Here is a 26,665-nt window from a genome sequence, read left to right as displayed (position 1 = left end):
ATCAACCTAGTATTCCCTCAGTCATCCTTCCATCATTTTTAAAAGAACAGTCTCCTTAGTCATCAGAAACACTCCCTAGGTTATGTAGAAGACCAGATCTCTGCCCACAGAAACTTTGAGTCTCCTTCAATCTGGTCAGCATTTTCTTGGCTATACAGGGAGTATAGATCCATGTATTCACTATATAAATGATGAGCAAAGTATACTAAACGTAAGGTCAAATAAGCTTTGGTAATCTTTCCTGCAGCATGTCAGATTTATGCTCCAGGAAAGCAAAAATACTTCCTGGGTTAATAGGTTGTTATGGAAAATGGAAGCCTTTGTCCCATGGAGGAAGAAAACTTCAACCATTCACACATTGCTTCCTGTTAAATAGTGTTGGTTCTAATCTGTAGACTCAAGATCTACAGCATTTATGAAACCTCAGTGTGGAGAGTGACTTAGGAATCTTTAATAATTCTGGATCTTATATTATTTTTTAAAGCATGTTTGAAAATATTGGTTAAACTTACTTGCCTGGAATGTCAATTGGAAAAAAAAATAATGTTTTGATCTTATTAACTCCTTTAGCTATCTAGATTCTTACAAAAAGGTATAAAATATTTTGAAAAATAACAGAGGAACAAACCCACAACAAAATACTAGCCATTTGGCTTATACAGCCAGTACAAAATACATCCTAGGAGTCTCCTATTGCCTAAATGCTGCTATGTAATCCATAGCCAACAACCAGTTGCCTGTATACATGAGGCTGTATGACCTAGGAGGTCTACCATGAATAAGTGTTACAGGTCTGTGTTATATTTTAGTCACCGCAGCACAGTCTACAGAGCTCTTCAGGGTAGACGCGAACACTTTACAATATATCTGTTGCCAGGAAATGGAATGAAGCAAATGTAATCATATCCCACTCACATTTTAAATGCAATCCAATAAGCTTAAGCTCCTCCTCCCACCCAAAAAACACAAACTACTGTACCTGTCAGCATGACATCAACAAACACATTTTCAAGAGTCGGATTTCTGAAGGAAATGATGGCAGAAGAACCCTGGCCAATGCATGCACTTATGCTGGTTGGTTTCATCAGCTCAGGGGGAAGACCAGTCCCCAAAAGGTAAAACGTCCACTCTTTAAGCTGTAGATAAAACATGTCATTATTTATTAATTGACAAGTCAGATTTGTACATTTTAGGGCATTTTGCCTACTTCTTTCTTCTAGTGTTCTATGCCTTGTTTTTCTTTTGTTAGTGAACTGCTGTTATACAATTTCTTTCTTCTTCCCTCAAGCAGTTATGTTACCCTAAGTACTGCTATATGGAAATCAATAGTTCCAGTCTGGAAGATGTTCACATCTCTTCTTTGTATTTAACTTCTATGCTACTCAGAGCACATAATATTTAACTTCTATGTTGCTGCTCAGAGCTTACACTGCAGCGAATGTAAAGATGTAGGTGGTTGCAAGAACATTTTGATAAATAAACTGTTAATTTTGACCATTTTGATCATTTTTTCAGCATGACAGTAAAGAGTTGCCTGTCCCACACTTATTCTTTTAAGGATATAACGAGTGATGTAAATAACACCACTCAGTATGGAACCTTTAAAGGTGAATAAATAGGAAACGTGAATGGTAAATGTAAAGACCAAGTCACTCTTTGATCTGTTTTGTTCATTATCACTCAAGAAGGTATGCATCATAAAGAGAATAGAAAATAATAAATAAAATAAAACCACTATTATTGTTATCTGGAATATTGCATATGCCTCTGCATAGCCTGTCTGATAAAAAATGAGGAAAATCTGTAACAGAGTTCAAAAACCTAACAAAAATATCTAGAAATAGTCACACTAAAAGGTGACTAATTCATTTAGGCTTCTCAGTATAAACAGCTATAAGTAAAATGGAACATCACATGTCTTCAGAAAATAGTTTCGGATACAAAAACTGTGTGGTTTTATTATTTTGTAGAGAAACATTATATGCAACAAGGAAAAATAAATTTTAATTTTAATGAAGGAAATTTATTGGTAAAAGTTATCTAAAACTACAAGATTTAGTAGAATTAACAAAACAGAAAATAAAAAAAAAAAAGGAAGAAATCATTAATGCTGATGTAGAGACTACTCAGTATAGAGCCAGAATATAAAAATAGAGCTTATCCTTTGTTTAGGTTTTAGACAGTGATTTATGTTGCCTGGTTTGTGGAAACTTCTGCATTACTCAGTCTACTAAGAATTAAATCTACTCCGCTTTAAAATTACATTTTATTTCAATATTGTTGACTTAAACATAACCAATAGCCTGTTTATAGTTAGATTGATGAGTTAGAAGCTAGCACAGCTCACTATTCAGGTTCTGATGGGAAGGTAAATAATGCTGCTATATAGATTTTGAAGCAACACGGGACTAACTTTGGTGAAGCCCCTTTGATGGTCATAGTCAACAAGAAACTGCTCAACGGTTGCCAAGACAGCATGCCATAGCATTTGTGTTCCTGACTAATGTTCTTCATTGCCACATCAACCTAAGGAAGTTAAATGCAAACAAAAAGCTGAGCACACTTTGCAGGCTTATTGTGAAGAACTGAAACACAGGCATAAGGATGGCAGAAGACCATGTTTTCAGAGAGCTGGATGTGTCAAGCTATTAGAGGTTTATACTGTTTTGTTATTGACACTTTGTACTTGCTCACAAACACAGTAACAGTAATCCAAAACTTGTTTGTAAAAATCTTTATACAGAAGTTATGAGGCCATATTAGTCTAGCAATGCTTTCCAGTACAACCGTAAATTTGTGTGAACCCCATTGTTCATAGCAAGTAACCTTATGTTGAGATACAGTGCAGGCATGGAAGGAGCGCACTTTTACATATTTTGGGCATGTATGCTGTAAAGATCAAGTTTGAGATTTACTGCTGAAGACTCAGGCTTCTGGTCTACAAACACTAAAAACCACCTTCTAACAAAATTTTTGTGGGCATCAAGCAGAGACATTTAGAACTCCATTGCTTCAAGAGCTGAGCAAGAAGGAAAAAATATTTAAAAAAACAGAAACTTAAGGTAAATAATGAAAGACAGTATCTAATATTAGGCTCAGATTTTCTATAATATTACTTACTACTGTTAAATTCTCTACATTACACTTGGATGACAGTGATGTGGTAAAAGAAAAGGATAATAGAGATATATCAGAACTCTGCGTGGGTTATGTTCAAGCTGACCTTTCATATATGCTGTCCCAACAAATTTAATTTCAGATTTTCACAATGATTAGGGCTAAACTCAGATTCACTTTGTGAAGAGCTCTTCATGTGGCTTCAAACCAGAAACAAATGAAGCAGGTAATAGCATAGTGCAGTTTCTCTCAGTTCAGCAAAGCAGCACTATCAGAAACAGTTAAGGCTTATCCTGTAAGTACTGTCATTAAAGGATTTTAGATTAGCAGCTATTCAGCTGTCAGATGGCTTAAGTGTCCATTCAGATATATTTCATCACAGGAATCAAGAGAGAGAAATCAATGTCAAGGTGGGGGGTTACATTACAAATTGTATGAGGTATCCACTAATGACAAGAAACATTCTCCAAGTCTTCATTAAAAAGGGCAGTTAAATTCACTGTCAGCTACCAGTACTACAATTAGCAAAATAAATAGTCTATGATTAATTTAGTAAGGACTGTAGCAGTGCAAATGAATGAAAATTTAAAACTTAAAAATAATCAGGCATGAAAAGAGTACTAAAAATTTAAAAAGTCTGTGTCAATATATTGAAATTGTTAAATGGGTTTGGACAAAGAAGCTAGAAGGATGAGATACTGACTAAAGTTTACTGTAGATAAAAATATGGAGAATTGCCATTACTGGAAAGGAGATGAACTGGATGTATTGATTCAGGTGGCAGGGTTCAATTTGTTTCTGAAAGGTTTAAATTAATTGTTGTATTTATTACTTTATTTGGTGAAGATTTTTTTCTTTTTTTTTTAATATAGATAAGATTTCTATGTAATATTAGGATCAAAACAAGATAAGGACATTCAGTCCTCTTGAACTGATCTTGGACATATATCATTCACATAAGAACTGCTAGCTCCTTGTTTAATAAATACTTAAGAAAAGAGATCCTGAAAATAAATGCTGTGCTAACACCACCTGCAAATATCTTGTGTGTTCAACATATTTTATCAGGAAAAAAAATGCCACATAACTTCTTTCACTATTTGTTTTCTTCATATAAAAGAATATTTGGTTTTGCGGTGTTACTTAAAACACTACTGAAAACTCCTGGTAGTACTCAACTGGAGTAATTCACCAGACTGCAGTATATTAGGATATCTGAAAGTCTAACAAGAATACAGAAAGGAGGTAGAATGGAAAGCAAACGCTTCATTCAACAAGAGCTCATGTGATGAAATATTATCATTTACATCACATGATCAGTTTTCCTTTTTGTTTCCACTTGTAATTTTTAATCACCTAGTAAGTCACATTCATGGCATGTTGCTTTATTTGTTTCTCATTTAAAATTAGGAAAAGTCACAGAGAAAAAATATCTTTAACAATACTATGATGCTTAGAGTAAAAATCATTTTCAAAGAAACTGAACAAAAGAATCCACGTTTTCAAGTATGTGACCTTCAAAAATTCAGAACAGACAAAAAATGAGACAATTTAATATTATTAGGGGTTGGGGAAAAAAAATCAAGTAATTTAATTTCAGAGGTGACAATGCAAAGAAATGTCAGTCTCCTAGTGTTAAAAGCAGCGGAGCTAATCACCAAGAAAGTTAAAATTATTCATCACTTATTTAGGTCTTAAGCCATTATGCCACATTTTAATATTGTAAATAGAATCATTTCTGTGTAAAACTAAGGTTAAAACAAATTATAACTTTTGAACATCTTTGCATTTGCTCTTTCATTATGCATCTAGCCATTAAATTTCAACTTGACCTTTAGAGAAAAACCCTTATTTAACTGCCTATTAAAATATTATATAATCCGAGTCCCAGGTGTTGTGGGCAGCAAACACAGTGTCATACCTGTGAACATCTGAACGTTATTGATGCCTTGTGACTGCCTCTTCCAAGGGCAGATGGATAGAATTTCACAGGTACTTCAGTGGTGGAATGAGAAGTGACAATCAGCTGTAAAAATACAAGAAAGTAGCAAAGGAAAATTTTTTTTAGTCTGTTTCTCTTCTATGCTTTGTTTCAACACTGTTGATGTGATTAGCGTATTTCATCAAATGCATTCTCTATTCTCAGAAGCATAAGCTGCCAGGGCAGCAAGTGCATTGCAGTAAACAATTTTAGTGGAAAGAGCAATTTTATAGTGGAAAGAGGATTTTAGAGCAAACTGCACGTTTGCTCCCCAGAAACTACAGAGCTGGTGTTAACAGATTGCTGCAAGGACATGGAGAGCAGCTCTCACAAACACCATTCAAACATGGCTTTGTTGTCTAATCATATTGATGACACTGAAAGGTCATCGCATTGACCTCAAAGATATGAAGTGGCTTATAAGGGAAATACATAGTAGATTTTAATAAACTATTGCTTTGTTTCTCTTCCTTTTCCCTTTATCTAAACAAACATAAATTACATTACTAGTTTTCTCGTCATCTGAAGTACACTACTTGAGTCCCAATTGTATAAGAAAAAGCAAAGCAGCTGACTACAATGGGGTCATAGGTGTTTTTAAGAACTAGATAAGCAGTGAAAGAATAGAATTATGAAAAATAAAAATGCAAATGCATTGAGAGAATGATCAGCTAGGGTCACTGAATGCATGATTACCATATCTTTTTTTTTAAAAAAGTACTAGACTTTTAATATTATTCATGTGTTTAAATAATGTTTGCATGTAAGAAGATATAAAAAGACAATTGGAATTATGGATGCTCAAGCCGTATTTTATAAAATGGATACAATTTACAACTAATAAAGGTCAAAACAACACCCTAGAACAGCTTGCACTGACAAGCCCTTCTAAAAAGGAAATGTCAGCCCTTGAAAATAGGGCTGCTAACTGGCAGTGAACATGAGTTATTAAAACATTCATTTTTGTTTACCACATTTAATGGCTGCAAGTCCCCCAACCTCCTCCCACCCTGAGATATTGGTTGCCCGTGCATCTGATGTGATGCTTGGCTTAGGGCTGAGGAAGGTTTGAGCCAGCGGCACAGCAGGGCAGGGACTTCCAGCAGTGGTCCTATAGCACCATGCCCAGAGACAGTGAGCAGAGACATCATGGGCACAGGGATGGGGGCCCGTTGTGGCATTGGAACTATTGTCCATGGCCACAGCTCTTACAACAAACTGGAAGCCCCAGAGGATTAAGCAGGGACAGAAAGATCCACTCTAATCTTATCAGGGCAGAGGTCCCCGGTAAGGCTTATGTTACTTTCACTCACTGCCTCATGGCTTTCCTTGCCACCTCAAAGCTGAATGTGGGCAGGGGCCACAGGTATCCCGGTCCTGCTATTTGTCTTCTGGGTATGTCTGTAGGATATTGGCATTATGGGCTGGGATGCTAGTGAACCTTGTACAACAGATATTCTTACTGACAGCAGTGGGAGCTAGAATGAGCAGAAAGGACAGAGCTCAGATGTGTCCTCTAATCTAATGCAGAAAACTTGAAACATTATTTTTCTCTTTTGGGAAGCAAGTTCTAAAATATTTTTTCAGAATATTGCCATAGGAGCATATTTGTTTGAAGACATGAACCGTCTTATCTATTTAAGGGGGTATTCTAATTTTTTTGAATTTTACAAAAATAATTTACAGTTTCCACTGTATCACAAAAGCATTTCTGGGTGAGTAAGTAGGTGGATATCAATGCCAGAGCATGCGGCTTGCCTCTCTGGTCCCACTCCCACTTGGCTGTTACAGCACCTACACTCCCACATGGGCAGCACAGCACTGCTGCGTCACCCACACTTCACAATCTCGTATGTCCCGTAGGTTGGTGATAATTTGAAAGCACATTTGCCACCAGCAGTCAACTGCCACCATCCCACGTCTGTCACCTTTGCAAGGCTTCTGTATTACCCAGAATAACAGACCTGAGGGAAGGTCAGCTCCCACAAAACACCTCCATCTCCATCTGCAACACTGCCCAGAGTCATTTAGCTGTTCGTCATCTAAAAGGAGCCTGAACAGCTCATTTCTCAGGAAGTTCTTGGGCATGCTCAGTACTCAGAGAGCTATTTTTGAGGTTTTTACTTTCATTCGCAGTTTAGTTCCTACATACTTTGTCCAAACTAGCCATCCCCATTTATCAAATGACAACTTACAAATGCAGAAAGAATTTCAATGATTACCCCCTCCTGAATAAACTGAACAAAATGAAAAAGCAAGGAAAAGACATGTTGTCACATCATAAGAATACATGATTAAATTAAAACTATGGTTTTTTAAGTTTTTACTAATTTCACTAAGGCATCTACATTATTTGGAATACTAACTCTCCCATAAAGATGAAAACTGACTAGGATTCAATTTCCAATAAGCACTACTTGACATACATTCATTACACAGAAAATGCACTGCCGCAGTGTCTCTAAATAATCAGCATGGAGTTATGATAATCCAGCAGACTGCCTGCTCTGAAATTTTACATTATAGTTCTGTTTTAAATAATTAATTTTATATTACACAGTATGATGTTCTATTGTATCCAGAAAGTAATTTGTTTGAAATAAAGAACTGGGTAAAAAAAACCAAACCAACCAAACAACTTTCTACTGAAAACTGAAGAATAAATTGCTTTAAAAACTGAAGTTAAGAAATAAGGCAAAGAACATGTTTAAAGAAGGTTATACTTTGCCACAATCATTCCATATAATGTGCCATATAAAGTTAACCTATCCTCTGCCTTTCATTTTGTTTACATAAACAATTGTCTTCCAAGATACTTATATGAAAGGAAACTGGTATCAATGTTTCTCATAAGATCTTAGATATAACTGTTCAAATACAGAAATCGAGAAGACTGAGCAACTACACATGCATGATTCCTGTTATAAAATCAAGAAAGGAAGAAAAAAAATTCATTAAATCTAGTTTAATTTCTACTCTATAAAAAATAATAACCTCAGTCTTTAACAAACTAATAAAGCTTACACACAAAGACTTTGAGACTTTTATTTTCCATCAATAAAAATTGTGTTTCATAGCTGATCAGGATGGAAGACATCTTCATGAAAACGGATTGGGCTAGTAATAAGACAGAAGAATAGCAAGCTAAAGGTTTATACTGAAAGCATGTTTCTTTTTGGCAATGTAGATTGTCCCATTCATATGAGGTTCTAGTAAGTACAAGTTACATCATAAATATATGTATGTATAAATATAATACACATACATGTGAAAACGGTCTATGTATTTATACAGAGGGAAAGAAGTAAGCTCAGGAACATAGCATTACTCATGACTGAGAATTTCCATCTGTTAAATGCTGCACGTTAATCCTCCTTTTCTTGAGACAAAGAAAGCTGCGGTTAGAAATTAAACACAGAATTCCGCAACCCAATGACCATTCCCCTCAGAACTCATAAGGCTCAATAGGCTAATGAAAAAAAAAAACAGTTAGAAAGTTTAGAGCACACTTAGAGGTGTTAATTTCTGTTCCAACTTTTAGAGAATTTGGCAATATTTCTGAAGATTTTAACATATGCAGTGTCAGGTTAACAAGAATGAAAACGAGAATAGGTATAGCTTGCTAAAAAAGACAACGTAAAGAGATAAGAAAATCCAGATCACATTAAAGGAAATCCTTGAAAACTTTTATCAAATTGTTGAAAGAAAAACAAGGTGGTAGATGACACTTAAAGCTGGTGTAAGCTACAATTGCAAAGCTGCTAACAGGATATATACATACACCTTTCACTTTTTCATCAGTTTACTAAGAAGTTAATGGAGTTGCTTCTGATGTACATGAAGCTGACAAGAGATTTAAAACCTTTGGATTTCACTTAGACTTCATTAAGCACCCAGAAGTCCCAGAATACTTGAGTGTAATTCAAGTGGACCTAAGGAAAGCCTATTATTAATGATGTCAGTACTTGAAATTGAATCAGTTTTATAGAAAATAATTCCTTGTGGTATTTCAGTAATGCCTTCTACTGCAAACCAAAAAGGTAAAGGCAGATATAGACATGGAAGTATGATAAATATGACATCTGGATTTGTTTAAATTCTGAAAATTAAGGCAAAATTTTGCTTAATATTTTAGGTAATCAATCCCAAGGAAAGATAAAATTGTCTCTGATATCTCTGTTGAATCTGGTTCATCTAACACAACTCAGTGACTGATGATATTCATTTGAGATATCTTCTGACTTACAGCCCAATAATTTCAACACTTCTAGATCTTAGATGACAAAACCAAAAATGGCTGATTTTATGAAATACTAGAATTACTAATTTAGAATATGCAAAAATTTAAAATTACTCTACTAATTATCTTCAAACATCATTTATCTTAATTTGACAATCCCATCTTTAATCTATTGTTCTAATAATTTGTCCTTTATTGTTGTATTTCTTCTCAGAATTCTTCATACCAGAATTATTTTGCTGGTATAAAAAGTATTATTTACTTTAAAGAGAGCAGCAACTTGAAGAATTAAAATGGGAATCTTCTTCCACATATCATAAAGACTTTGAAACAGACAGTAATATAAACTAATATCTTAAACAGGTTACAGTTTATAAGTACAAGCAGTAATCTTCTGGACACTAAATGCAGTGCTGTACGGATGGACTAAACCTAGGATGCAACATATTCAGGAGAAGATGCAGGTATTTAAACCCCACTCCCACCTTTGTCATCAAAACTATGATGAAAATCAAATAACTCCTCCAAACTTGGGTCTGTAATGAAGAAACAAGTTTAAAAAGTAGTTGTTTATAGCAAAATCACCAAAGCTGTCTTAACTGGAAGAACTACTGTAATTCACAAAGGACATTTCAGAATTCAATGCTTAAATGATATTTAAGAATGAGTACTCTATTAAGAAGATAAGAGAGAAAGAAAAGATGAAACTTTCTGCAGTTAGTGTTGAACATCTCTTTTCCTAGGCAGCATAATTTAGTCATTGGTAATATGTGAATCTCTGGTAATAAAATAGGAAAGCTGAAAGAAGTTGTTACTTTGGGGTTTGTTTTCTTTTATTTCCAGGAAAAGGAAGCTTGCAATCTGCAGGAGTCGAAAGCCACTATAATTAAATCTAGTCCACTTCAGTGCCAATGACCTAAATATAACACATATAATACTCCTCAATGATTAATATAGTTTGCATCCATTATGTTTCTTAGCCCCTATTCAAATACCAATAGAAGACATGATTAATAATATCTCTTGCTCAGTTTTACCATAATGTATGGAGATACATTAATATGCGTGGCATAAAAGACCTACTAAAATAAATTGAATGCAATAGTATGTATGCAAAATATGGCACAGTTCAGTAAATAAGTCCTATCCCCTTTAGCTGTGACCTTTACAGCCCCTTTTAAGAACATTTGGTCTTATACTGCTATATTTGAGACTGAGAGCTGGTTAGTTTCTGAAAGCCCAAACCGCACATACTATGACTTTATAGGGTTCCTCTGTTTTGCCCATAAGAACCAATTTTCTACCTTCTCAACTTTATTTTATGATCTTATTGTAATATTCCTCTCCTTCTGACCCTTTTACCAGTTTGCACAAATAAAACAGTTCTGGTGCATGTCTTCCCTAAGTTATCTTCCTCACATCTAGAAAAGCTACAATTACCACTTCTTTCTTGTCCATAACATGTTTGGTTTTGGGTTTTTTTTTTGCATTAAAGGTTCTATCTTCACATCCTAGTAAGAGTTCCCCCTAATTTGTTGCACTAGTTTCCACACACCTAACCTCCTTTTTCTTATCTCCACATCATACAAAGGACCCATATTTAACACCATTAACTGTTAATAACATCTGAAGAGTTCTTTATAGGACCTGCTCTATTAACCAATTATCAATGGTAATGAATATTTTTCAGGGTTCTTCTAAAACCCTAACCAATCTCAATGAAAATACGGAAGTCAAGCCCATCTATACAACTCTCAGTCACCGAAAGGACAAAAACGTTAGTAAGAAAGATGGAAGTGCTTCTGAGAGGAAGGATGAAAAAGTGTACGTGAATGTGAGGGGACACAGATTTTCTCAGTACAAGTCAGTCTTAAGGTAAATGTGAGTATGGAGAATAAAATTATTCCAGGTATGGCCTTAGAGCTTCGTTGTGGCTGAGTTGATTAAATTTTTGTTCACAGGCCCTACAAGTTAGTTATAACTGCCATGACTGTGAGGTATTCTTATATTCTTACATTCTATCTACTTACTTTACTCTGCAGACCTCAGAATCTTGTGAAGCTTCTAATACAGCTGGTTTGTTTACAACTTCTCCTTCTGATATCTCCTCAATATTATTTGAAGCCAACAACGTAGTCCTCAAAAACCATTCCACAAAGCATTCCAGGATACAAATACCCATATTTCATCTTGTGTTGTTTTTCAAGTTTAATTGGTTTTGTCCTTAAGCTATAAAATCTCTAGAATATACACTGATAACACCTCTAACCCTTGAGACCATGTTGTTTATTCTGAATCCATAGTATGATACACAATTCAATATATTCTCAAGAGAAAGATTTCTTGTACCACTTTTGTTTAAGCACAGAAATCTTACTTACAGGGTGTTTTGGATCAGTGTCAGTTGAAAAATTCCTAGGATTGCTGTTAACAATTTCTAGCTCCAGAGTTTCATGTGTAGGATTATAGAGCGGTATATATAGATGAGCCCATCTGAAAAAAAAATATATATACACAATGACTATTAATTACTGAACTTCTTCCAGTGCATTTTATTATTCATCACTGAATTCTGTCTTGAAAAATGAGTACTTCTAAAATAAGAATTATGTTCTGTTGCATTAGTATTTTTCCTCTAGTATAGACACATATTTAGTAGCATTAATTAATATTATTAATAATTATCAATAATAGTAAAATCTAGTAGCAATAACCATTCTAATACTTCAGCCATTCGTAAGAGCAGAATTTGTTTCATTGTATTTCAGTTTTCAGGAAGTTAAAGTCGGTTGGTTAAAGGGAATGTAGCTACCTCAATACTCAACAAGGAGGAAAATACCTTGAGGGAGAACTAGTCCTAATATAGATTACTAAGATGTGGAATCACTTTTCATTCTCTACAGGAGAAGAATAGATTTAATGCCTTAAACTTGATGCCTAAGTTTTAGACAGGAGGATGTGGAAATTAATCCTGGTGTCTCTGATAGCACAGCTTCACACTTATTCCTAGGTTCCAATCTGCAGATTTATGTCTTGCCTTTTTTCTTTATTTTCTGTAGATCTAACTTTGGGATAAAACATTATAGTCAAATAGATAATTTAGAATGCCAAAGCCAACAAAATAATTTTGTTCCAAAATGTAAAATAATTGTAAGTATGTCTTTATTCTCTAGTCTGTCCATGGATTCTCTCTACCTCAGGAAAAGCACTGCAGAGAAATTAAAGATAATCAAATAAATGACATGTGTAACTCCTGTTTGTCTAACCAATAGTTTACAGGAGAAGCTTGTAATTAAGTGGTACTGTTAATAGCTTTTGATTTACTGTCACTAGGCAACCATTCTTCTTCGTCATCTTGTAACATTGAGATCTCAAAACAAACGTATTGTTCCACACCAGCCGCTTAAAAGGAGGTTCTGCCTGCTTCCCTCCTCTTTCTTCCTCAGCATGGTCTGAAAATCTGTTTCATTTTATGCAGTTGCTGTGTGTTCATTTTAACACAATGGAAAATCATTATGTTGCACATGTAGATTATGTATTTTAATGACTGTTGTGGCTTCCCCAGAACAAAGATTGCAATATGCTGGTTGCCTAAATGTTATGTCTTAAATCAGCTGGCACTCTGTTTTACAGACTGTCCTTCCTTATTTTCTAATTAAAGAACAAATACAAGATCCTTCGATAGAGAATACAATCTTCACAAGAATTCAGAAGACTCCCCCAAATTTGTCTATTCTGATCCAAATAAAATATTATTTGCCTTTAACAAAGATACACGAACATAAATCATGTTCTTGTTATAACACCAAGGGACACAGAAAAGAGACTCAAGGTGAATCAGTGAAAAGAGTAAATAAGAAAAGTTTGAAAAATGAGATACATATATTGGTTTTGCTGTAATTTATCTACCTAATGGATATTCCCTCTAGTCAAAGCTGTGGCAGGTCAACTGCTAGATTGCTCCACATATTTATCCTCTGGAAAAAAACAGTCAGTTAATCATAGCTAAATCAGTAAGGAAAAAGAAAATATAAAAAGTAACATTCAGAAGAGAAGGTATTTCAGTCAAGTTTTATGGCTAACTTCAGGCCCTAAAACTTGTGTGCAGGGGGTTCCTTCCAAGATATGCAGTGATATAAATCCCCAGCACCTAAGTGGCAGATTTGTTTTTGATTAACACTGTCAGAGCATTTTATCACTGAGGTCCCAACAGTAGAGAGTAGAGAAATACCAAGAAACATTTACACAAGAACTTCAGATTCACTCAATAATTCTCATTTTTCACTTTTACCATCTCTAACCTTTACTTTTTTGTCTTATCTTTTTCATACACAATACTTTGTCAATGGGAAAACTACGTTGGGATAACTGAAATTTCAGTAAGCAACTATTTGACTGATAAAAGATCTTCAAGTTATCAAAATCATCAAGAACTTCTGTCACCTCACACAGATGGACTACAGTGGTTATGCCAGAAAAAGTTGCTGCATATGACAGTAAATTCAAGAACTCTGTGAAGATCATTTGACTGACTCATCTTCAATAGCTCCACTGTGGAGCCCATATCAGTATAGATAAAAGAAGATGGAGAACATCAAGTAGAAGGTTCCCTTGCTTAGAAATATACGTTAAAGATGTGATAAATTTACCTTGACAGTAACAAAAAACACATCATATATCGTTATAAACCCAGAATTTTAAGGCTATCTGAAGAAGAATTAAAAGATAAACTGTCGGAACTTGTTGTTTTCTCCTTCAAGAACTGGTTAGAAATTGATTCTAAGTGTATCAATAGGTTCTTGGCTCCTAATCCAGTTCCAAGTAATGTTTTATGGACACAAAAGTCTGAAATTTTTCAGATTGATAATAAAAAGAAGGCAGTGAACACATAATGAAAAACATTACTCTTAGAATGATATCACATATGATGATGCTTCTTAAACATTCAAGAAAGAGGTGTTAGAATAGAAGTTAATCTCTCAAAGAACTGCAAAGCTTCACCAACCAGAAATGCTTCAAACATTTTTATGACATTTGCAGTCCACGTCTCTGGAACATAGCCATTCAAACCAAAACAAATTGATACTATTGTTAAATAGACAATGGTAGACAGTGTAAATGTCTACCTGCATCACCTTTAGTTAGTCAGCATAATAATAGACTCAATTTACTTGTATTATCTCATCTTTTCAGCAAGTAGAGCAATTCTCAGTAATTTAACTGTAATATCAATGCCATCATTGATTACCATTGTCCAAAATTTTGCACTTCAAGAGAGGACAATGTGCTGATTACACAATACTAATAAATTTCTGGAAAAATGAAAGTGTTGAAGGAAAAGACTGAACAAAAAGCAGTACACTTTATGAAACCAAGAATATGGCAGATAATGCAAACAGAAAAGGAAGTTTGTCAGTATTAATATGCTGTTCTATAATATATATATATCAAGAAATATGAAAGAGACAACTGTTCATTTCCTGTTACATGTTGTTTGTGCTGTTGCTAACAATTAACCTAAATAGTACTTTATTTTTCCACCACTACCCACCCAGGATGGATGTAGATTACTTCATTTACGTACACACAGGAATTACGGCATGCATCTACTTGTAGAGTGAAAAGAAATCTCCTTGGAAAAAATCAAAACACAGAATTCAATGAATTTGAGATTATTGTTTTGATAGAAAAGGGTTGTTTTTAATGGTGCTCATCCTTTCCGACATACATTTTATTTGCAGTAAGAAAGGACGACTTGCCATTCTCAGTCAGAGCACTTATGCATGTAGCTCACAGTGCATGCTAGAGGAAATTATTAATACTATATAATCTGAATGGAATGGTTTTAAGCTATTTCTAACTCCTAACAGTGCCAGCCTACAGAGTAGAGAAACATTACAGTTTTTATTGAAGTCAGCCCAGAATTTTAGAGTAAATACCATGAAACTGGCTCTACTGATTTTCTTAGAAAAACATAGTAATGAAGGCATTGCCAGTTAACTCTGGTGTATGTGTCATATATGAACAGCAGAATACATTCACAAAACATTAATCAGGTAAAAATTCATATTGTACTGTCTAACATTTTTGCTCAGTCTGTTATGTATATTAATTAAAGATCTGGTCAAAGATAAGGTATGCAGAAGTAAGTGGAATTTAGCATTCAGAAGAGCAGAGTGTCCATAGAACCAACTACAAAGCAGAGGTAGAAGAGCGCAACTGAAATTCTTGAAACCCTTATCCTAAAAGTTTCAATTTATATCCTGAAAGTCAGAATTGAAAATTATGCCATCAAAATGCAAGATGATTTTTTTTTTTAAGTAAGACAAGATACAGATTAATTTCTCTGCCTGCTCTAAGTAGCCCGTTTTCTTAACATTTGCAGTGTTCCAGCAATGTCTACCCCTAGGATCTGCAGGACGGAAGTTGTATTACTTTGACACCTCTTGAAAGGTTAAAAGTAATAGATAACAGGTATACAATCATTTGTACAACAGGACTATCAGGTATATTCTTAGTTCAGATGAGAAAAGAAAGAGAAAATAGAACAAACCTACAGAACTCTGTATTATGCAACTTTGTGATTACATTCTGCAGTATTTTCAGTGTTTTATATATGAAGACTTCAGAGGATGTCCACACAGAGGCTTTCAATTCCATTTCAATTCCACTTCTGCAAAGACAATTTCACTTATCTACGCATAAATCTAAGAAAATTACCTGCAAACTACTACCATACATATGCAGACCTATTCTGGCTTTTTGATGTAAACTCTTCATAGTTTTCCATGCTACTTCAAACCAGGGACTGAGTTCGACACTAAGAGCTACATACTTACTTTCCAAGCTCACATTCTATTTCAGGTAGATTAGTTGGTAATGGCTTCTCTACAATCAACTTCAGTGCATACCAAAACTCTCCAACCATGTCTGACAGGAATAGGACACTAAAAACAGATACATAATTTTATGCAGCTTTTGTACAGACAATTAAAAATATATAGACTTAAATTCAGGGAAAGTGTAATGAGTTCAACACAGGAAGTTCTTTAATTAGCTATGAGTAACTAGCTACCAGTAATTAGCTACTGTAACACTTCCTGATGGTATCTGGACTCTGCCACCAAAACTAATCCTACTTATATTTACAATTACTGATGGAATGAAATCTCTTCTTCAGTGTTCTTAACTTTTTAGCATAAAGAGCTGATTTTGATTTAGTTTGTTTGTTTTTCAAAAATAAAACTCAAAAGCATTTCAACTGCTAACTTAAAAGAGTAAACTTTATTAATTTCATTTCAATATTAGAGTATTTTCTTTCAAGCTATTTTGAACTCAAAGGATAAGGAAACAGAAATAGTACTCACTGATTTTAAAAAGAAAAACCTTTTCAAATCTAGTAATGAAAATAGAGGAATAGATATAGAGACAGTTATATGAGCATGACAAAGATATATCCTTCAAGGGAATATTCAATATACTGGTTTAATATATAAACAAATGTTGTCATGACTGGAAATTGCTTGCTGCTAGGTGAGATATGTACAGCTGAATAATTCTGTGACAAATATTCTAACACATTCCTTTGCTTTTGTACATTATTTTTTCTAATTTTTTGTGGGGTTTGAGTGTCAGAGTCATAATAACATTAAACCAAAGCAATATAAGCATACAAAAAATGACATTAAATGTACTGTGTAAAACCATGACACACTAAGGATCACTTCTTGTTCTAAGTGATAACTATGTCTGTTCCATGACTTTATGGTTCCAGACTTTCCTCTGTACCAACAGAGCCTTTAAAGTGAGCATAAAACAGCTTAGGAAAGAATCATCCATTTGAAAAGGGACAACTGCCACACATGCTTTTATAATACCTCTTCTCAGCTGCTAACATAGCAAGGGAAATAGAGCATGGCTACAAAAAAAAAGAAAAAATAGTGTGGCTGTAATATGGAAGTACCTCTGTCCAGTTGTAATTGCAGTCCTTGGGAGCTATTGTAATTTAAGGCAGCTATTAGAAAGCTTTCTAGTATAGTACTGCATAATTGCATTGAGTATGTACAGGTGTGCTTTATGTCATCTTTGCTTAAATTCCCCTAAGCCCCAGCCTACCATTCCAGTAAGCCCAAAGTTTTCCTAGCTAAAACAAATGTTTATTTTATTATTTGGTAATTCTGCACTTGAGAAATACCAGACATGTTAACAGTTACCAAAAAAATTAGGTCTATTCTCTTTCACAGCTTCAAAATGCCTAATTTTTAATCCTTCCCAAAGAAAATAAAAAGGTTTACTAGAGTGATGACAGTACTCATCTCTATAAAACAGTCGTCCTTGAAAGCCATATAGTACAATGGTGCCTGCTATTGTTCTGGTCTTTCTTAAAAATCAATAGAAGCAAATAAACAAAACTTTGAAATACATGGATTTTGCCTTTGTAAATATTTGGTCCCTGAATACAAGCAATCTGTGTCTCCTTCCTCATAAACCACCATCCCACACCCTGCCTATATTTTTTCCAGTCAATTGCTACCATTTGAAAGCAGGGAATTGTTTTTCAATCAGCCCTTCAGATAAATAATGCTTTCCCAACCAAATTCCAGGAAACTAAGCTTTCCAATTCCGTACTCTTCAGCTACTTGCTGAACCAGTTTAGTTGAAATTAAGATCAAGAGGTCAACTGTCTTTTTATTGCTAGTTATCATACCTGCACAGTATCATTGGGATCCCAATGTAATAAAAACTTTGTAATTTAAAATTTCTCCAGAGTTGTTCAGTAGATTATTTTTAATTGATGGATGATTCTGAGGCTAAATCAGAACAGGCTGTCCAGGGAGGTGGTTGAGTCACCTTCCCTGGAGGTGTTTAAGGCACGAGTGGACGAGGTGCTAAGGGGCACGGTTTAGTGTTTGATAGGAATGGTTGGACTTGATGATCCAGTGGGTCTCTTCCAACCTGGTTATTCTATGATTCTATGATTCTAAATGGATTTATGTAAGGATTGTTAAAGGGTTCTTCACCTGGTTTTAGTTATGTTGCTATAGTTTCATTCCTTCTCAGAAGAAAAATGAAATAATTTTTTAAAAGATAATAAAGAAAGAAAAGATAATATTCTCTAAGAACCTGCAAATTCATGGAAGGTGTCCCTGTCCGTGGCGGAGGGGTGGGGGGTGTGGAGGAGTGGAACCAGATGATCTTTAAGGTCTTTACCAACACAAACCATTCTAGAATTCTACAAAATTTACAAAACTAGCAATTGATCTGAAATTTTCAGAGGGAATTCTAATATTAAGTCAATTTCTAAAACATTGTTCACTTAATTCTAATGAACTAGAATGAGCAGGGGTTATTCTGCTGCCTGTCACTCAGGCTTTTGCCCTTACGGAAGGCTACTGTTTGGGTACAATATATTTACAGTTGGAAAGATTTTGAATTCCATTAATTATCACTTTGGGGTTTTTTTAGGGTAAAATCTACATAATACATTACTGACATTTCAATGAAAGAAATTTATTTATTAGTACAAAAGCTACAACAAGTACCAAAACTCTGCAACTTACCTTTCATCTGAAGTGCCAACAACAGCTGGGGAAAACTCTATTTGATATGTAAGTGTTTGTTTGGGACTAAGAGTGATAGCTTTTTGTCCACAAAGTGACTGATTCTCCAACACCACACTCAGCTGAAGAATTTTATCTGTGGGATTAGAGATGGGAATAGGAATTCCAATAGTGTCCTAGAAACAAACAAACAAACAAACAAAGGCCCACAAAATTAATTATGAGCTATTATACATGAAAGATCTTTCTCAGACAAGTATAAGATGGTTATACATGATTTAAACTTACATGAACATAGGCTGCACTTTTTTGGGTTTTGGTTTTTTTTTATGTACTAACTAACTCAAAAAAAAGAAATTGCAGCAAGAGACATTTGAGCCAATCTTCAAATTGTATACACTTCAATTTCTTAAATAAGGAAATGTTTAAGTCTTCCTGGCCAGTCTGTATTCCAACTAGCTATTCTAACTTTCAAGGCAAGGCTGAGGCTCGTCAAAATACGCCTTGCAGGCAGATCAGCTGCAGTCCCAAGGAGAAAACCATTCAAGCCATTTCTCAACAGGCAAATACAGATAGTTGAAAATGCCCACTGTGCAAACTGGCAAAAGATTCAGGCTAAATTCTATAGGACCTGTTCCTCTTAACTCTTAAGTTACTTCATAATATATGACATTAAAACAACATAGCCACAATAAACATTACCTGGGTCATTCATTTGTGCTATTTCCTTTACTAGTGGTCTCCATATCTTTCTGTTTAAAGTCTACGAATACTTCAGGCAAGGATAATATTTTCTTGGGTATTATTTTTGGCTACATGTCTAGTATTAAAGACATATATTACATTGCAGTTATTATAATGAAAGGGAGCCAAACTATGGCCTGATTAGATAAATATACATCCTTTACACATGGAACAGCTTTCAGACGAGCAGCTTATGGATTTTTATTTTTTTCTCATTGGGACTGCAGCTGATGTGCTTGCAGGACTATTTTGGCAAGCCTCAGTCATGTCTTGGAAGTTAGAGTATCTAGTTAGAATGCAGAGTGGCCAAGAAGACTTGAACTTTTCCTTGGCTGAAATAATGGGCAGAGGTGGCTCACTCTGCATAGCTGCTACATTGCATTCTTGAGCTGCTTTTGAAATGCTACTATATTTCAGCAGTGTTCCAGTGACAATCTTCTTCACTGTAAAGTGAAAAATACTGTAAATCCATCCTATGTACCCTATGTGTGTAAATATCAACATACTTTATGAAATGAAAATGGACAGGAAGGAATATATTAATGAAGTCCACAGTCATTATTCAGGATGAATGCTTGCTTTTTAGAATACCTATGTTCAATTCATATATGTTCATCTATATATACAAAATCCCAACCCAAGTATAAGTGTTAATCTCTTTGTATCTATATCTATTTCCATCTTTGTTTTGATCTTTTCCATTTGCTCTAATCAAGCAGTTTGTTTCAAAATGCCAGGGTTTTTTTAAACATATGGTGACTCGGTTCTCACAGCAAAATTTTGCCATATACTTTTTTGAAAAGAGTAAATAATTCACATTGCAATATGCAAGGAGAAATACATAACACATAAATTAAAATTAATAATACACTAAAAACAGAAAATGAAATACTTTACAACACAGATGCAGCTGTCTCACTCTGTTTTGAGCCTGCCTATGATTTGGTGAATTTCTATATATTTACATTTATAGGAAATGACTACTGGAACACATATAAAATACATTTAATGTTCTACAGATGGCAAGATTATACCACCAATTTAAGTCATTCAAGTGCCTTGCATCAGTAAGATGGGATTTAAATTTGCAATAAAATATTTTAAAGCTCAGATTAATAGTTTTTACTGGTGTAAACAAATTTCTAAATCTATCTACCATTTTATTGTTAACAGCTTCATAACTATTCTGTAGTAAAACATCTGCCTGCTGTGTTGGAGAACTATTTTTACAGTAAAAGCAAATATTGGACTGCTTATTTAGGAAGAAAGCAGCAACTATCAAAGAAACCTTTGTAACATCACACACAAAGGAGATTTTGTATCGCCAATGATAGCTTAGTGTAAAAATGTGTTCTCTTGTAGTACTAAATGAACGCCTAGGTTTACGTATTTTCATGGAATTCCCCAGGAAATTTCCCTGTAATTGCTATAGATGTTTCAAAGATCTGCAACTTTGTGGGTGGTAATAAGAGCAGATACATATTTATCACAGAATGTATATATATTGTACATTTCTAGGCCTTAATGACGCATAGTAATAAGATAAGTAGCGAAATCCCCATGCAATAGCTAAGAGTATTATTTTCTGGAAAGTACCATTTTATAGAATCATAGAACCATTTAGGTTGGAAAAGATCTCTAAGATCAGTAAGTCTAACCATCAGCCCACTACCACCATGTCTACTAAACCATGTCCCTAAGTCCCACATCTACATGTTTTCTGAACACCTTCAGAGATGAAGACTCCACCACTTCCCTGGGCATCCTGTTCCAATGCTTCACCGCTCTTTCTCTAGAGAAATTTTTTTCCTAATATTTAATCTAAACCACCCCTGGGGCAACTTGAGGCCATCTCCTCTTGTCCTGTCACTAGCGACTTGGGAGAAGAGATCAGCACCTGCCTCACTACAGCCTCCTTTCAGGTAGAAAGATTATAGAAAGAATTTATTCTTTATCAGAATTAATACAAAGGAGTAACACAACAGGAAAACTTATAGTCACATATTTATAGCCATTAATTTAGATCCACATTTCAGTGCTGTGTTTTTAAAAATCATTTTTACAGAGGGAAAATATAAAAGTTGAAAAAAAAGAAGATAATTAATCTCATTTCCCAATCTGCTTCTTGTATCAAGACTATTAGTGCCCAGTTAGAGACATTCTAGTGCAGTATGTCATGCTTTTATTTCTTTAAAACTTTCTGTGATCCACTTCTTGTCCAGTGAAGGTCATTTAAAATAACCCAACATAAGGTAAAATACAATGCAATGTAAATATGAGATAAAATGTATTCTCTGTGGAACCTGAAAAAACAATTGACTGCTTACAGTTAATCCCACACTAATAGCCTGTGCCTAGGTATAGGTGTAATACTTATCAAGATTTTGCTTCAGAAGATCTTCACCATCATCAACTGATTTGCTGAAATATTTCCCTGACATATTTCAGATCATAAAATCTTCTCATCATCCCATTCTCTACATCCTTCTCTTAGCAACTGGACATAAAGGATTTAAGTCCATAATATGCAATCTTACTTTTTATGAATGCATACACTGCACCGACACATGAACTAATACTTCTCTAACTTTTACAGGGTAGGTTATAGGAAAATGGACATATTACAAAATTACTGTGCCTAGTTAACTTCTCTGTATTCAAGCTTCAGCAATAATCCTATTCTAACCATCATCAGGTGTCAATAGAAGCATCATCTGGCCAAAGTTTCTAAAAGACTAACTACACTTCTTAATGCTTTAGAACAAGTAGGAACGATGCTTACTCAAAGACTGAACTTGCAATGGTGGCAATATCCTTTAAAAAATAGATCATGGACTTGTATCTTCCACAGGCTCAAAATGATCAGAACTTTCAATGTCACTGTGACCTTTTCTATATTTGGTAGTAGGAGTCTGCTTTTGTATCCTTATTATTATTAATTTCCCTTTCTTGGAATAGAAGAGGCTCAAGTGAATGGCTCAGCAGAGTTGACGACAGTTTTAGGGCCATGCTGAACGCAGTTCAGCCCTGTTTGGTCATATCAGTTGTAGAAACCAGAGCCGTTTCTTGTATTGCTTAATGTATGCTGTTTCCACACACATCTCACCACTGCTCCTCTCTACACACACTTCTAATTCAGACTTACATGCTTACACTCAGATGGGTCTTTGTCCCAGTGATCATTCAGACACATGGAATTCCTAACTTTCTGTGTCTTGAGGGGTGACTCCTTTCAGCTTTCCAGCCCCTTGTAAGTTAACTGAGCAGATCTTTGTGAAGTGAACCACTTCCTTCATCACACAAACATTTTATCTTTTTCTTTCTCCTCCCTGTCACTTAAACCAATCGCCCAGATAACCCTCTCATTTCCTTGTAGGGCTATGATGACAGAGAACTGCAGCATTGCCATATCTTGATATTGTATTTTCCCATTTCACTTGGTATATTATGCCTTACAAAATATCAGCTTACAAAAAAAAAGGCACCAACTGTTCATCAGCAGTTAAGTCTTTATCAGAACAATGAATTTAACTACTTGAAATCTAAGACTAAACAAATCATATATTTCTAAAGAATGCTTAGTAAGGAATCCATTCAAACTACTATTTCAGTACAAGAAACTGACTAGAAGAAAAAAATGTGCACAGGACATTTAATATCAGAGGCTAATAATGCAGTGAGTTTCAGCTGTAAATTTACATATAAATTCACATATAAAATCACAGCAAATTGAATTTCTTTTATCTGAAAAGTGCATTAGTGCCCAAGTAATAATACCCTAAAACTCAATATAGAGATGATTAGTTCATGTTATTACAATAATTCTAAGCTAACTGACTAAAATACACTACACTGTTAACCTCTTAATATGGACTACACATTATAGTAAGCAAACAAACCAGGAAAACAATGTTTTATAACAGATGACTGCTAAAAATGTCTTTCTGAAATTGAAGTAAAGGAGAGGATTCCAAAAGTACATTATTCGGTGACTCTGAAGCTATCTACAACATCCTCTGCTCCACCATAGACATTCATTCATTTCGAAAAACCCACACCAAAATGATATTACTTACAATAATTTGTAACAGATATAGGAAAAGCTAATGCACTAAATAATATGCACACATCTGGATTTACATGCATCCCTAATTAGTTCATCTGTATAACGTTTCTAGTTTGATATAGACAGACAGAAGAAATTGAGGCAAAGAGAAATGCTATAGTAGGATAACAAAAACATACCTGACAAGGGATACAGAATGACTTAAAGTCAAATTAATATCACAAATTCCCATAACTGAGGAAGTAATACCCATGCTTATACTTCACTGAATATTCCATCGCATCTGAAATCAAAGCCACCTCTAAGTCCATACAGACTGAAGCTCTATAATTCTCCAACCTCCTGAGAACACAAGTAGATTTCTTTTTCAGATCCGGCAGTGTGAGATGAAGAAGTTATGAATTACAGCTACTTTTTGGCAACCTCTGTGCTGAAGTTTGGCTCTTTCAGTGATCAGCTTTGTTGCCTAAGCCACCATATACAGTAAATTGGCTTATCAAAGCTAAATTAGGTTAGCGAGCACTACTAAAAAAGTACAACAATAAACTTTTACTTTCTAATGCCACAGCTGATCTGGAAGGATGTATCTACCACTGTATTAACATAACATAGGATCAAATTCATCTTCAGAGGATTTTACAGGAAAATCATTTACATCTACTTTGTCAACAACATTTTTTGGAAAGTATAACTCAGGAATTGATAGATTTCAGTACAGCTCCTATTCATCATTCTTACGGGTCACTTTGCTGTACAGATACATGTAATATATGAGGTGCCAATGATGGAAAACATTGTTTGAATCAAATCAATAGATGCATTTTCAGTCCTTGTTCAACAGGACTGTTTTGGAATACTGACATTTCAATAAATCCAGGCTGAATCTCTCAAAAAGAGACAATTCTCTTTTTTTTCCAGAATGTCCTATCTCCTTCAGAGATTGTCATATCCCCAATGGCAGAACAAAATACTTAAGCTCAGTATCACTCAATAAAAGCACTAGGAAGTGCAAAATTTGCAACTTGGACATGTACTGCTCTTAGATAACAAAGTCGAGAATTATCAGGTACTACTGCATTTTCAGAGTCAGTTATGTCTCACAGAAAAATAATATGCAATTCTTCTTCAGGCATTGCATGACACGGAGATACTTACCCCAAATCTACATCATAGTAGTGACAATCACCATTTGCAACAAGTCCTTTCTTTCAGAGAAGTCAAGGAGACATAAAACTGAGGACATTTAATGTTTCCAAATAGTTTCTGATATATCAGGAAGACAGCAAAAAAATGTCTTTTTCAATCATTCCTCTCAGATCTAGACTAAATCTTACCCACAGATTAAGTATTTAAGCAAAAATTTATCACTCTCATCTTCACCAAAGAAGTGCACTGTTATCCCTGGGCTTTGAATGTACACAGAACTAAAAGTTTTTCCTGAGCTAATTACATGTACCCATGCCATACTACAACAAACGGCTGCAATTATTTTTGCTGGTCTCACTCATTTGTTTTCAAGTGCTGCCTGAAGTTACAACAGTGCTGTGAAGTTGTAATTCCAGTATATTACAATAGACTTTGTAAGGCTTGGTTACTGATGATGATTTCTGCATATTTATAATGAAGTCAACAAGAATTTCTTAAATGTTCATAGGTTTTCTGAAAACAGAAATATATATAAACCTGAAGGAACAGTCTCTATAAGACTTATCTTGTTCTGTGCCTTACTATGGCTGAAAAGATCAGATTAGCTTTAAAAAGAAAACATCCTCATTGTTTGCTGTTGATCCAAGCAAAGTCGACAATTAAATCCTTGAAGCCTACTCACAGATTACTTTCTCACATACAACAAATGCTACATTATTAATTTTGCCTTGCATATGTGGCATGCTACAGGTATCTGTGTTAGCAATCTGTTCCACGTATTCCCTCAGTATTTACTCAATAAAAGTAAAGCAAGTTCACTAACTCACAAGCAATGTTTGTTAATAATATTAACATGAAAATTTACATTGCTGGTTGATGAGAAGCTTGAAATGAGCTGGCAATGTATGCTCGCAGCCCAGAAGGCCAACTGTATCCTGGGCTGCATCAAAAGAAGCATCACCAGCAAGTCAAGGGAGGTGATTCTCCTCCGGTACTTCGCTCCTGTCAGACCGCACCTGCAGTATTGTGTCCAGTTCTGGAATCCCCAACATAAGAAGGATATTAAACTTTTGTTGGAGCAGGTCCAGAACAGGGTCACGACGATGGTCAGAGGAATGGAGCACCTCTGCTATGAGGACAGGCTGAGAGAGTTGGGCTTGTTCAGCCTGGAGAAAAGAAGGCTCTGTGGAGACCTTATTGCAACCTGTCAGTGCCTTAAAGGGGCATAAAAGAAAGCTGAGGAGGGACTTTGTACAAAGGCCTGTAGTAACAGGATGAGGGGGAATGGCTATAAATCGGAGAGGGGCAGATTTAGACTAGACATAAGGAGAAATTTCTTCACAATAGAAGTGGTGAGGCCCTGGAACAGGTTGCCAGGGAAGCTGTGGCTGCCCCATCCCCGGAGGAGTTCAACACCAGGTTGGATGGGACCTTGGGCAGCCCGTTCTACTGGGAGGTGTTCCTGCCCATGGCAGGGAGGTTGGAACTAGATGATCTTTAAGGTTTCTTTCAACTCAAACCATTCTATGAGTCTATGATAGCTATTATTACTTTTTGATATTTGTTACCAGAACCTCTGAAAGAGATGAATTAGGGAAACCTGAACCAAGGCCTACTCTTACTTCTCTGGGTCTCTCTGTGCAGTCTGACTAGTTCTGCTGTGACCCAGAAAGCCATCTTTCTCTCTTGTATGTGGCAGCATAAGAAGCATACTGAAGGAAGTGTTTATTAGACAACCATGGATTTATGATTAAGAATATAAAGCCCTTTAAATACTGATCTCTCCACATTCCTCTGTGCTCAGTTTTGAG

The 26,665-nt window shown here is 35.0% G+C and overlaps 1 protein-coding gene across 1 annotated transcript in view; it reads right to left on the bottom strand.

Annotated features, from left to right (window-relative positions):
• The window catches only part of CFAP47 (cilia and flagella associated protein 47), a 312,383-nt gene that overhangs the window by 77,180 nt on the left and 208,538 nt on the right, over positions 1–26,665 (bottom strand). Inside the window, exons 52-56 of the mRNA XM_069873329.1 lie at positions 18,899–19,074; positions 16,178–16,285; positions 11,720–11,831; positions 5,039–5,143; positions 980–1,136 (exon numbers count right to left, since the gene is read on the bottom strand). Of these exons, the coding sequence (XP_069729430.1) occupies positions 980–1,136; positions 5,039–5,143; positions 11,720–11,831; positions 16,178–16,285; positions 18,899–19,074 (658 nt within the window). The remainder of the gene's footprint in view (positions 1–979; positions 1,137–5,038; positions 5,144–11,719; positions 11,832–16,177; positions 16,286–18,898; positions 19,075–26,665) is intronic.

The sequence above is a fragment of the Phaenicophaeus curvirostris genome, chromosome 1, assembly GCF_032191515.1.
Source record: "Phaenicophaeus curvirostris isolate KB17595 chromosome 1, BPBGC_Pcur_1.0, whole genome shotgun sequence".
Lineage (NCBI taxonomy): Eukaryota > Metazoa > Chordata > Aves > Cuculiformes > Cuculidae > Phaenicophaeus > Phaenicophaeus curvirostris.
The sequence above is the reverse complement of the archived record's forward strand: the minus strand, read 5'-3'. Positions and strand labels throughout refer to the sequence as shown.